This window comes from Leishmania braziliensis, chromosome 35, assembly GCF_000002845.2.
Source record: "Leishmania braziliensis MHOM/BR/75/M2904 complete genome, chromosome 35".
Classification (NCBI taxonomy): Eukaryota; Euglenozoa; class Kinetoplastea; order Trypanosomatida; family Trypanosomatidae; genus Leishmania; species Leishmania braziliensis.
In genome coordinates, this window is record NC_009326.2 from 1,491,663 (window position 1) to 1,505,544 (window position 13,882).

The 13,882-nt window shown below is 51.3% G+C and overlaps 1 protein-coding gene and 1 pseudogene across 2 annotated transcripts; both read left to right on the forward strand.

Moving 5' to 3' along the window:
* On the forward strand, nucleotides 1-381 carry LBRM_34_3951 (annotated as a pseudogene). The gene has a single exon. A coding segment is annotated over exon 1 (381 nt).
* A 6,439-nt stretch (nucleotides 382-6,820) lies between these two features.
* LBRM_34_3960 (conserved hypothetical protein) lies at nucleotides 6,821-9,139 on the forward strand (the record flags this gene model as incomplete). Its single annotated transcript, XM_001568448.1, has 1 exon — nucleotides 6,821-9,139. The coding sequence occupies one exon, from the start codon at nucleotides 6,821-6,823 to the stop codon at nucleotides 9,137-9,139; it is 2,319 nt and encodes a 772-aa protein (XP_001568498.1).
* Between the last annotated feature and the right edge of the window lie 4,743 nt (nucleotides 9,140-13,882).

A 13,882-nucleotide genomic window follows, 5' to 3' on the forward strand; every position in this document is an offset into this window, starting at 1 on the left:
GGGGGGTGTGTGAGTGGTTGGGTGAGGTGGTTGGGGGGGGGGAGGGGTGGGGAAGGAAGTTACGGCGGGGGGGTGGTTGGGGAGGGGGAGAGGAGGGGTGAGGGGACTCGCGACGCACAGGAACCTTTCCTACCCTCTCACCCAAATCCCTTTCTTAATATCGCACTCAAGAAAAAAAGGCACCACCACGCCAGTGGGCGACGGCGAGGCGGCCGCTGCACATCCGCTGAAAGAACCGATGACGATCCTACATCGCCTCACTTGTGTTTTTTTTTCTTGATTCTTTCGTTCTCCAGTCACCCCGGCAGCAAAGCCTCTCACGGTTGCGACAGCGCCTTCACTGTCCCCGCTCTCCGCCGGCTTTGTACTCAGGCAAAATGATGTCACCCAGCGTGCCGCTTCTCACCTGTGCCTCCCCTTTTTCTCTCTGTCTCGTTCTCCTCCTCGACTCCCCTCTGCTTCGCGATTGGCTTGCCTCGCTCTTGTATTTGCACACCACGACCCACAAAAACCCAAACACACGCACACCTCCATTGGCACCTACACACCCACCCATGTTAAAACAAAACAACAATGCTCACGCGACAGTTTATCAGCGAGAAAAACGGTTTACATTTGCTCTTCCTCTTTCCTCCCTTCGAATAGCATCTTAGACCTCTTTCCTCTCTCCGCCTACTACCACTATCATCAGCTTTTTCCTCTTGTTCTTTCCTCTTCTCTTAGCCGCGTTCTCTCTTCTTGTTGGAGTCGATCCTCTTCGTTCTTTCCTTTTTGGTTTTCTTTTTTTTTTCGTCGTCGTCTCTCTCTCTCTCTCTCTCTCAACCCTATTGTTGCTCTGTTTCCCTTTTAGCTTCATTTTGCCTCTTGCCTTCCGTTTTTTTTTTCTTTCCCTTTCTCTCTCTCTCTCTCTGTGTGTCTGTGTGTTGTTGTTGCTGTCTTTCACTGTCTCTCTGCCCCTCTTCTTTACTCCTCCTCCTCCCTCTATCACTCACTCACCTACTCACTTCTTTTTTTTTTTTTGTGCTTATCCCCCTCGTTACTTGCTGCGTGTGCCTGCACGCGGTCCAGTGTGTGTCTGATTTTTTTTTTTTGGGAGGGGGATTCCACTCCCCATTTGGACTGTGAGTTGAGTGTACGAGCAGAATTGTACAAGCCGAAGTTGCTCTTGTGTGTGATCGCGCTTTTGTTTTTTCTCTCTTTTTTTTTTTTTGTGCAGACAATCGTGTGTGTGTGTGTGTGTGTGTGTGTGTGTGTGTGTGCTACGTATACGCGGGCTCTTGCTGTTGCTCGCCATTGTCTGTTTTCCTTTTGTTTTGGTTATCGCTGAGTCTTTTGGATTGCTCTCTCCCTCTCCGCTCTTTCTTGCTGGACCCATTTTTTGTCTTTGGTACGCGTTTCACTGAAAACAAAGCAACACCACTCCCAGTCTCGTTTGGTCGGTCTGCGCTGGATAACAGATAGACTGAGAGAAGTGACACAAAACAAAAAGAAAAGCAATAGCGGTCAAAGCAGCGTTTTTCACACCCCCCCTTTTTCAATTTTTCAACCTGCGCTATCGTTAATTGCTTCACCCCAGCATCTCTGACAACTTTCCGCTGTTAAGTGCCCACCTCCGTTGTAGAAGCTTGCATACACATACGCCGCCTTGTTCATTGCCTTTTCCTTTGCCTTCTATCGCCTGCTTGCTCGGTGCTGTTCTTTTTGCTCTCTCTTTCCTTCGCTTGTGAGTGGCGTGTGTGCGTGCGTTCTTACGGGCGTTCTCCTCGTTTGCCTCATTGCAAGGACAGAACCGTGCACACCACTGCGGAAACACATTGGGAATCTCAGCCCTTCCGCGCAATCACTCTCCTCTCTTTTTTTTTTTTGCGAAGCCCGCGGAAGGAGGCAAAGGACAAGCTCGCGCTCAAGAAGCTGTCCTCCTTTATCTCTCTGCATCTTTTCTTCCCTTGTGTGTGTGTGTGTATCAGCATCCTCTTTTTTCTCCTCTGATTACGGTAACCGATCTAAGCTCGTCTCTTTCTTCTCGTGTCGAGAGGAGCCGTACGTACTGCAACGACTTATAGTCTTTTCTTTCTGATCTTGTCTCTTTCCTGCCCCCTTTTTCTTTCCCTTTGGGGATTGGTACGGCTGCGAATACGACCTGTTTCTTGTCGCTTTTCTCTCGTGAGTCTTCGCATAACACCTCATTCCTCGACTTCCCCATCACAGCACGTGCATAGTAGCACCAGTCCCATCACCACAACTCTCTCTGCTTCTCTCAGACCTTTTCGAAGAAGTAAACATCGAAGGAAACATAGCTGAGCAGATACGCAATCACATCGACTCAGCTGCTCACAAGCCGTCTTCCTTCTTGAAGAAAGTTCACCTCTTCCTTCACCGCGTCATCCCCCGAAAAGAAAAAGGAGACAACAGGTTACCAGCTCTCTATTTTTGAGCTCTTCTTTCCTTTTCCTCCTTTTCGTTTTTAACATTTGAGCTCCACGCAGTCAGGCTGCGTTGCATTGACTGTCCTCCTCTTTCTGTTCATTTCCCCTCTTTTTGTCTGTTTTTTTTTTTTTTAATTTGTCTGCGCGCCCTCTCTCTGTGGTCTTGTGTTCTGTGATTTTTTTTTTCCCTCTTCTTTCGCTTGCTTGACTGCTGTTCAGAGTTTACCTTTTCTATTCCTGTTGTCCACCTTTTGCAGAGCGCAATAGAGGAAGAAACTCGTTTCTCACTCTCTGTCTCCTTCTCCCTCTCTCTCTTGCTTGCACTCCCTCCCACTCTGTAGCTCATCTGTGAACTTTATTAAAAAAATATTACGCCTCTCGTCTTCTCTCCTCTCGCTTTTTTTCGGGAGGGGGGTGAATTGTTTGTTCTCGCTTTACTGTTTGGCGTTCCTATTAGGGTGTTTGGGCACTTTCGCGTGTCATTTTGATTCGTTTGTTATCTTTTCCCTTTTTTTTACGTTTTTTTTTTTTTCTTTCTTGATTTGCTTGGACGTTCTCTTCCTCTTCGTGTGTGTGTGTGCCCTTCCTTGAAGCTCGTGTTCTCTACTACGATTCTTCGTGCGCGTGTACTCGCCTTACTCTTCTGGTGGTCTCCTCCCTATCCTCCCTCTTTTTGCTTGTTTTCTCGTTCTTTCCCATTTCTCTTTTCCTCCTCTTACTGGCGTGTTGCAAGGGTGCGGCTGCGAACCTCTCTCTGTGAAAGAAAAGGGAAAATAGACCTGAGCGGTTTGTTTCGCTCTCTTCACCTATTGTGTACATAGAGGGAAAACAAAAAAAGGTATTGTTCCTCGCTAACACACACTCTCTCTCACTCGCTCTGCCTGTGCCTTCATCTTTCTTTCTGACTTTTCGTTTTTAAGCTTTGTGTTTCCGACTTCGTTCACTTCGGTTTTCACTTTGTTTCTCCCAGACAAGCACACGCAGTTCTCTCTGAGCGAAAGTGAGCACACGCATCGTCATCTACTCACATCTTGTCTAAAAAAAGAAAGAAAACTCTCTCTCGCTCGACTCTCTCTCTGCCACTCGCTTCCCCCACCCCCCCCTCAGCCTCTTTCACTATTCTCTCCCGATTGCTTCGGTGCCTTTGTGCCTTTTTCTTGATGTGGAGATCACGGCGGAGACGAAAAAAAAAAGAAGCACGTACTACCTCTGACCCTTCCCTTCACAGAACACCCATCGAAATCGACGTGCAGTGATAAAGAAGGTGCCAGACCCAAACACATACATCAACAAAAGAGGGTGAATAAGAAAACGCAAGCGTAATACTCGGAGGACTTATCTTTTCCTCCTCTTACCCCTTCATTGCGACGTCCTCTTCCTTCCTTTCCCTTTCCCCTTATTATCCACTCGACGATCAGATTTTTTGTTTTCATCTCCTCTTTTTTTTTCGTGTTTATTGTTGGCTCTCTCTCTATATCAACTTTTCCCCTCACTCGCCCCCTTCTCCCTTTTCGTATCACCGTCCCACATAATCGCAAAAGAAGTTATTCCCCCTCCTCCCCCCTCCTCCTCTTTCCCTTTTCTCTGCCACATTCAAACTCAAATTTCAACGGGTTACTAGAAGCACACCTGTTCCCCCTTGCCACAGAAAAGAACAAAACTCTCTGGTACACATCCACGAGGCTCTCTCTCTCTTTCTCGTTCTCATCTCATCGTTTTTTTTTTTTTTGCGTTATCTGCTAAACGTCATCTTGAAAGCACTTCTCTTCTACTCATCTCTCTATCATATTGTTGATTTTTTTTTTATAGCAAGAAGGAGCAAAAAGGCCTGGGACAGAGAAGGGACGAGGAAAAAAGGGAGAGACAATACGCACAGCAGTCGTGCCTTTGTTTTTTTTTTCTCTTTTTTTCCAGAAAAACCAAGGCATACACCTGCCTCCCCCTTCTGCTCCTTCCAAACATTCTCTCCTTGTCTTTTTTCCTCCTCTTCCTCTTCTGTCTTTTGCCCTCTTTTCACGTCCCCCTATCTTCCTCTTCTCCCATTTCTTTCCCTCTGGGTTCTCTGCCTCCCCCAAATCCGTCTCGTGTGAGGACAGTGATTGCTACAACTTCCTATCTTTCGCCTCTGTTCTTGTACGTTTTTCTGTTTGTTTAGGTTTTTTTGTTGTTGTTGGATTAATTCCCTTTTTTTTTTTCTCTCTTCCCCACTGCCCGCTTTGCTTTGGTCTTTTATTTTTGTTGCGTCTTCGCTTTCTTTAGCTGGGGTGCTCTCTCTCTATAAATCTTTCCTCAATCGATCTGCTTGTCCACCTGTCCATTGGGCGTGCGTAGTCTTAGCTTTACTCTAGTTGTCTCCAGCCTCGCTCCTCTTTCTTCCCCCCTCCCCTTTTAACGCTCGTTTTTTCTCGCTTTTCCTCTAAACGTGTGTAAAGTCTGTCCTTCTCTCCCCTCCTTTTTTGTTTGTTAGTTGCTCTTGTGCTCTGATTGTACTTCTTCAGCGTCTGTCTTTCCTCTCTTCTCACTTCTGTACTGTGCGCGCCGGATTGGTGTACCCCACCGAGATTTCCTGTGCTTCATCCTTTTTGTATTTTATTTGCGTGCCTGGACGTCGTTCTCTCGTTTTTTTTTTTCCTTGAGCGAAAAGAAAGAAGAAATTTCTCATTTGCCGCCACTGTGTTCTCGCTCCTCTTCATCTATATATATTTCTTTTTGTTCTTCGAAATTGTGTACTTCCTTTGCCCTTCATTTGAGTCACTACTGCTTCTCGTCGCATTGTTTTCGAGTCTGAAACGTACACTCCATTTTTTTTTTTTCCACCTTGTCTTCGCCCACCCTCTCCCGCTTTGTTCTTGCTCTGTTTCTTTACAACGAAACCGCCATACGCTTTGCGACCGTGTCTTGCTCGATAAAACACAAGGAAGACCTCAGCGTGTCGAGACACACAGTGGCGAAGGACGAGGACGAGGAGCATCAATTGCAGACGTTCAGACGCAGCTGGGCGGATAAAAGGGAAAAGCAGACAAGAGCAACCAGTGGAGGACAGTGAAGCGAGAGCTTTCTTCTTTTTTTTTTTTCCCCCTTCTCCTTCGTACTCCAAACGAGTAGGAGGTAGAGCAAGCACAAGTACACGAAGAGCTTGGTGCGTGATATATATTTTTCTCTTGTCATCTTCTGCCCTGCACAAAAACTAACAGGCCTATAAGAGCGAAAAAGAAGCGAAACGCACACAACGACAAAGAAGACTTCGTTGTCTGTGGAAAGAGCTGATTATAAGTATCTCCACGTACGTACACGTACACGCACGTGGCCGCGGCTGTTCTCTTCTTCGTACCTTCCCTACCTTTTCGTGGGTTGTCACTGGGAGTAAAAAAGAAAATACAAAAAATACCAACAGACAGAACACGAACAATAGCACAGAAGATCCACACGATCACGCAGAGACTAAAGAATAAACACCGAACACTTTCAGAAGTCTTTTTCTTCTTCCCTTCTTCCCTTCTTCCCCTCTCTTTTGCGCTTCGTCTGCAACAAATTATTTTATGCTTGCCGCCTCACTCTTTGTGCACTTCTCTTTTCGTCTTTCTGTTCTCTGTGAGTGGACTGTTCGGCGCTTTCTCTTTTGCGCTCGTCTTGTATTGCAATTCCTCATATATTTCTCTTTAGTTCTGTTCTCACTTTCCCTGTCCTTCTCGCTTCTCTCTTCTGTTTTTTTTTTTTGTTGTACGACGAACGCACTGCGCATTCTGCTTCGTTTCTTATTATTGTCCTTCAATTGACTCTCTCATACTCTGCTGTTTTCTTTTTTTTTCTCATCAACGCTTTACACGCACGCACCCCCCTCCCTCTCCCCCACACACACAAACGCCATCTAGCGATCGAGGTGTGGTCCTTCAGCAAGCCTTTTCGGCTAGGATACGCGAGGCATTCTCCGAGAGGATCTTGGAGCGGAAAGGGAATCGAGGGAAGGCATATTCAAAGGAGAAAAAAAAGCAGGCGATAACACCAACGCAGCGCTTTCTTTCAACTTTTTTTTTTTTCCTCCCTTCGTTGTTACGTTTCTTCTTGTCTCTGTGCGTGATTATCTGTTTTTTTCCCCCCTCTTTTTTTTGTTTTCGCCGCACATTTCTTGCTGGGCCTTTGCTTGTGTCCGCCCTTTCTTCATTCTTGCTTTCGCGTGTGTGGGTGTGCCGCTGCCTCTCATCTTGTTTCCCCTTTTCGATTTCTCTCTTTTTCCTTTCCTGCGTGTGTGTTTTCTGTCCCCTTCGCTCTGCTCACGTGCGCGACCTCGCCTGTCTATCCTTGTCTGCTGGGGGAGGCTCAGTAAATTTTTCGTTTACGAGCGCAGCAACTGGACGCCGCATACGTCTTCACTTTTTGTGCATCACTTCACAACCATGCCGCCGGTCCGCACTATGTACACCCGTGAGGAGCTGCTGCGGATCGCATCACTTGCCAGCGCCATGGACCTGGGTCCAGAGGTGTTACGCAAGTTCGACGTCATCGAGGTTGCAGAGCCAGTCCCCGGCCCGAAGCGCCGTGAGTCAGAGCTGAATTTCAAGAGCAGCGTGTTGACAGACAACTTTAGCACCAGCACCGCGATAACGACCACAGGCCCCAATGGCAGTGGCAACACGGGTGGAAAGGCCAACCACAGCAGCGGCATGAACGGCGGTGGCAGCAACAACCATACCAGCAGCTCCAGTACTCCAGGTTACAGTGCCGGAGGCGGCCGTGGCTGTGACAACCGTCGCGGCGGTGGTAATGGCGGGCGCGATGACAGTGGCAGTGGCAGTTTTAAACAGTCAGGGTACGACCGCTTTGCGCCGCCTGAGGGACGATTTAGTCGTGGAAGTCGCAACCAGGAGACCTTTGAGGAGGGAATCGAGTATGAGTTGCGGCAGAGCGCACTGCAGAAAAAGCGCGTTGCCGAGACGATGGAGCGCGAGGATCGCAAGGGAGAACACCTGAGGCAGGCCCTGGAGAAGTTCAAGCAGGAGGGCAACGACGCCGCGGCCGCAGAGGCGGAGAGAGAGACGGACGAGATTGAGCGGCTGTTGGCTGGCATCACAATGATCGATGACGCGCCAAAGACGGTGGTTCGCTCTCGCTTCTTCTCGGCCCAGGGCCCGATGACTGCCAGCGCCGAGCCGCCGACCGCGATGCCGCTACCACCACCACCACCAGCTGCGACGACACTGTCTTTCGGGACCACCGCAAGCAGCAGTGCTCCTGCCACGACAGGGGTGCCGCAGGCAAGCGTGCTCGCAACACCCGCCAAGAGTGGAACGCCGGGCTACGCGACGGGGCCGTGGTCATCCATGAAGAGTGACTCGAATCTGTGGAGTACTGCGCCGTCCATGGCAAGTGCGCTCAAGCAGTCTCTTCAGCAGCCCTCGTCTCCAGCGGCAACGTCACCGCCACTGCAGATCAGGTCTCAGCAGCCCGCTTTGCAGCAGTCGCAACCACCCACTCGCCCTGCAAGTGATCCTCAGCCCGGTAAGAGCATGGGCACAGTTGCCGCGGCCACATCGACAAATTCGGTGAGCGCGCAGTCCTCTAGCGGTTCAGGCGGCTTTGGTGTCCATGCGCCTGCGCAGGCGAGTCTGCCTGCACCTCCGCAGGGCTCCGTACTGGGCTCTGCCAGTGGAAATAGCAACACCGGTATCGGAGCTGCTATAGGCGGCAAGGCTGGCGTGCCGACCAGTGCCGGTCAGCCACAGGGACCTCCTCACACTTCGCCCCAGACTCCGTCTCCCAATCTTCCACAAGCGTCTCGCCCTGCCCCAGCCACCGCCACCAAGCCAGCGCCGCGCAGTGGTGGGTCGACCGGCGTACCCACAGGCGCCTGGTCAGCTGCGGAACTGGAGTTTCTTTTGAAGAAGGGTACTGCTGTGAAGTCAAGTGCCCCAGCACTGCCGTCGAGCACTGGCGCGTCTGCGACGACGGCGCAAAAGACTCAGCCGATCACAGCAGCAGAGCTGGAGAGCTTGCTCATGAAGCGTGCGCGTCAGGGTAGCGGAGCGACCGGCACTGGTATGAGCACTTTACCTCCTTCGCCTCCCCAGTTTCAGCAGCCGCCTCCGCCGCAGCAAGCATCGCTTCTTTTTGCGAACCCGGCGAAGACACCGACCATGCCGGCGAACAGCAACCCTGCGGTTGCGCCACTCTCCCTGCCACAGCAGCTCCCTGCCAGCATGATGGCTCCAAACGGTGCGATGCTGACACCTAAGCAGCCACTTCCTCCGCCGCCGCCGCCGATGCCATCGCAGATGCCTACACATCCCCAACCGCAACCACCCCACCATTCGCAGCCGCAGCAGCACCAACAATCGCCGTGGGTGGCGATGCCACGGCCGCCGCAGGCTCCGCCGGCCTCGCAGCCTAGCGGTAATGGAAGCCCTATGCACAACACACCGCCACTGCAGCCGTTGGCTGCAAAGATGCAGCACCCTGCTTCAATGATGCCGAATGGGCTCCAGATGCCCATGCAGATGAACCCTCAGGGACAGTACTTTGTTGATTCGGCTCAGCTGCAGCGAGTCTACATGACTGGCCAGCCGATGATGTTCCGCCGCCCGGATGGGACCGTGTTCATGCAGACACAGCACATGGCTCAGCCACAACCTCAGCAGGCGCCGCCCCACCCGCAGCAACCGTTCAACCCGTTCGGTACGAACGCACAGTTCCTCTTTCAGCAACAGCAGCGCCGCTAGGAGAAGGGCCAGTCTAAACAATCGCTACCTGTGCGACGCCTCAGTTCCAACCATCAACTCTTTACAGTGCTGATGATTGGAACTGAGGCGCCGCACATGCAAAGCGGCACCAACTCAGCGAGTTGGTGTGCCCACCCCTTGCCAAACACAGCTGTGTAGCTGAGTGGCTGCATGCTTCTGGTAACACATTACAAAAGCGCAAAGAAGGGAAAAGCGAGTCGCCTGAAGGTGGTTCGTGAAGTGCTCCGCCGCGGCTGCTGCCCATCTTTTTCATACACACACACACAGAGAGAGAGGCTCACTACGTGCCTTCCCTCATTTTTTCTTTATCGGTGCTTCTTCTCTCGGCCATTTGCTTCGCGCCTCTACCTTCACCCCTCTCTTGATTTGTCGAAGCCTCTCTCGACCTTTTCTCTTTCCAGCTTTGTTTCTTTTTTTTTTTCGGTCTTCCTCGTTTTTCGCTCTAGACGATACCTCTTACTTCTTTCGCCTTTTTTTTCGTACGTGCTTTGTCGTGTCCCGGTGCCTTTGGACAGCATGAAATTCCAGGCAAGGGGAGAGAGAAGGCAAGGTCTAGCCCTCACTTTCGAAGAAGCGCGTGCCACCGTATGCCCATACACACTCCCACACACTTAATCCAAAGAACTGCAGCCTCAACCAAAGACTCATGAAAAAGAGAGTGGACGGAACTGTCATGTGGTATCTTGTTCTTCTTTTCATCCTTGTCTTTTCTGCTTTCCTTTCTCTCCCCCGTCATTCTCTTCTTTCTCCTTCATTGCATCATTGCCTCTTCCCCTGACATCTCTACTCTCCTTTGTCTCTTTTGGCAATGAGTAGTGTCGTTTTCCTTGTTCAGCTTTTTTTTTTTGAAATGTCGCCACTGTGGGTTGTGCGCGTTTGTTTTCCGTGCACTTTCTTCAACCGCTTTCTTTTTCTTGTCCCTCTTTTCGCGTTCTGTGAAAGTGCGAGAATTGTGTGTGCGTGTCTGCGTCTGTCTGTCTCTCTCTGACTTGAGTCTCACTTCCTCGCTCCCTCTCTCTTTCTCTCTGTGTTCATAACTCCCCATGGATTCAACACACTTGTCTCTATCTCTGCGTGATCGTGAAGAACCGAAAGAAAAAAAAGAGAGGCCCCCCCCCCCATACAAAGACAAACGACATCAAGCACACACACGTTGCCGGCTCACATGCGCATTCACAATACTATGCGCGGGCCGCCGCCCTCTCCATTCCTTTTTGTGTTTTGCTTCTTCTCTGCTCTTGCTCTTTTCCTTTCTCTTTACGAATACTTCGTTCTCTGAAGCCCGATTGCCTCCTACGACGGCGCCCTTTTTCCTACCTCTTAACTTGCTTCTTCTTCTTCATCTGTTTCTCTTAGCTTTTCTTCCCGGTTTTGCTATGTATTATTTCCTGCGTGCCATCCCTCCTTGCTCTATTCCTGTTTCTTTTTTTACAATAAGTGGTGATGGTGATTTCCTCGCTCTCTTTCTCCCGTATGTGTGTGTGTGTGTGTGTATGTGTGGCTCTTTTTTTCCTCTGCTGTGCTCTCCACCTTTTGTGTTGGTTTCATTAGTACTATTGTGTGCTCTGTTCTGTTTCGGGCCTCTCACTGCATCTCTCTCTCTCTGTGGCATATGCTCATGGTGTCTTTTTTTTTCTCCTTTCCCCTTTGCCCTTTGTCTTCTCGCTTCTCGTTTGCTTGTGTTACGGGTTTCGTAGGGCGCAGGACGACTGTCACCCTATCACCCCCTCTCCTTCTCATCTTTTCTTTTCCGTGTCTCTGCGCCGCTGTATATCTTCGCACGCTTTTTTTTTCTGGTGATGAGGGGTTACGGACACCGTATCGGTGTGTGCGCGCGTGTTTTTGTCCGACATCGGCGTCGAGGAGCCATTTTTTTCTGTTTCTCATTTTCGGTTTCGTTTAGGCTTTTCCTTCTACTTCAGCCGCTTTTCACGCCCACTTGCATGTACACGCCGACGCACGCCCACCCATGCGCTCTCAGAACAGCGCGCCTGCGCTGGCACAAATATAATACACACAGGCCAGCCTGCGCTAAGTTTCTCGTTTCTCTTTTCGACTGTCTCCCTATGCCCGTGCTTGTAGGCGAGAGTGAGTGGGTATATGTTTGTTTGTTGTCGTCGTGCCTGTGTGAGTATACGCATTGATTTCATTCGCCTTTCCGTGAGGCTATTCTTTCGTTGTCTTTTGAAGTTTCCGTTGCCGCTCACTCATTCTCTCCATTGCAACACCTTCCCATGACTCCCCCCTCTCAGAGACTAATTTTGTCTCTGTCTCTTTTTTTCGGTGATGTTTTTAGTACTGCCTCCCCCAACATACACACACACACACGACTTTATTCTAATGATGCTCCTTCCTGACTACCCGCCTGGTGTATTGACCGCGCTTTTTCTGATGTGTGCAATGTGCACAAACTTCTACCTGTTGCTCTTGTCGTTCTCTTTCCCTTTCTGGCTTTGTGCAGCTTTTCCCCATTGCTTGTGCTCTTTTTTTTTTTCGTGTTTTCTTTTCCCCTCACACCTCTCGACGAGGCTCTCTTTCTATTCTTCGGCTTTGTTCTTTTTGTCCACCTGGCTTTCCCCAGAAGCCCACACCACCGCATTTTGCTCCTTTGCTTTGCCTTTTCCTTCCTGGCAAATAATGTGTACGTGCACCCGCGGCGTTTCCCCCCTCTCTCGACGCTCTCAGTTTTTTTTTTTTCCTTTTCCTTTTCCTTCCTCCCTTTACTCTTTTCCCGTTTCTTGTTGAGCACCCTTTTTGCCATTTCAGACGTGCGCCGCATTTGCTGGGATGTAAGGTTACGCGATGGAGCACCGTTCCCCTTTCTGTGAGGGCGCCCGAATCAGTGCGCGTGTGTGCGTGAGCGTGAGGGTGAGCAAGATCGCATTTTGCAACTGCGTGGCGCAGGCACAGTAGTTGTGGGAAGCGAATAGAAGCCGAGAGCGTAACTCATTGTACGGCGAGCCTGAGAGTGAAGGGGATCGAAGAGGAACGATTAAGAGCCAGCTGCGCCTGTGCACTGCTCTCTCTTCCTTTTGATTCGCTTGTACGGTCGTGAGTGTGTTGAATGAACTCATTCGTACAGCTACAGATTTGTGTGTTTTTTGTCCCCCCTTTCTCTGCGTGTGTCTGCCTGTGTCGGTGTGAGCCGCGCGCCGCTTTTCGTGTCAGTTTTCACGCTGGACTGTGCCGGTTTTTCTGCCAGTTTTTGTCTCCGTCTGATATTTCTATCAGCAAGAAATGCATCGCATGAAGGCAGCGAACCGCCCGGAAAAGAACAGCACCTCGCAGGTCCCGGGTCCGCGAATGGCGAGCGCCGTGTGCAGGCGCTGTCACCCGCGGCCGGCACAGTGTGGCACACCCAGGCAGGGCATGCAGGGACCAGCAGCGCACACGCGTTATGGGCGTAAAGGGCGCGGGGCGGTGCAGGCGGATCAGCAGCAAGGCGCGCGGGTGCAGAACATGCGGCGTCTCCTGCGGCCGGCCGGGTGGGCTGGGGTGACGCGGGTGCCGGGAGCACGACGGGCGCGCCCCGGATCACACCACCGGGACCGCCAGACTCCAGGGGGAGGCGGGCCGCGGGGTGCCCGGGCCTGCCGCTGGCTGGTCTCCCTTCCCCCAGCCCATTTTCCACGCGCCCACACCACGCCCGCCACCCGCACGGCAGGCGCTGCGACCCCCGCGCCAGAGCAGGACCCCGGGGGCGGCGCTCTCGGATCGAGGCGTGCAGTGCACCCAAGCAGGCCCTGCACCCATCGCGCAGCACGCACCGGGGGGAGGAGCGAGGAGGGACGAGACGGGCCCGTGAGACGCATGGCCCGATTTAGCGATGGGACGGCTCGCCCCAGACGACGAGGATTCAGTCGTGGCGCGGCGGAGGCAGGCGAGGTGCAGCTGCGTGCGCATGCCAGCGGACTGGTGCGTGGTGGAACGACACGTTGGAGAACTGATGTACATCGATGCCGTTAACGCGTGGTCATCGTAGTCGCACTTTTGTTATTAGCGCTTCTACCTTGTTACTTTTTTTTTCTCCACAGATTTCTTTCTTTTGTGTAGTCTTAGCTCCACGGCGCCCCACCGCACTTCTTTCTTTCTCTCTGTGCGAAGTGTGGGCTGCCAAAGCCCTTTCAACGCGAGCTTCCGCGTCCTGCTTTTCTGTATTTCTTTCGTTTTTTTTTTTTTTTTTTGCTACGCTTAAAGTTCTCTACGAGATGTAGGCACGCGAGACACCTATACAGACACAGAGCGTACGAAACAGATAGTGAAAACAGCAAGCAAGCGTGATGTGACTAGCGGAAGACGCGGTCGCTGCTGGACGGGAATGATAGTGAGCGAAAAAGGCGATGTCGCGCGGGGCTCATCTTTCGGTTTTGGTTGATAAGTGTTGATAGGAAGTGGATGCACTGCCCTGCGCTTTTTTTCTGTTACCGCTCTCCTATGGGGCCGGTGTCGTCTCTCTTTGACCGCCTTCTCCGTTCTTCGTCTTGATTTGCCTTTTAATGACTGCTTTGGCGTGATTGGTGTCATGCACCTGCATACCCGGGCTCATCTCTGTTTTGTGGTCCTTATAGTTTTGGCTTTGTCGGTGAGGTGGCAGGTGTTGTTCTCTGTTCTGCATTGTTGTTGTTGTTGTTTTCCTTTATTGTGTTGCGCCCGCTGTTCCGTCTTTCCCTTTTCTCTCTCTCTCATCTCTCTCATCTCCCTCATTTCCACACCCCCACACCC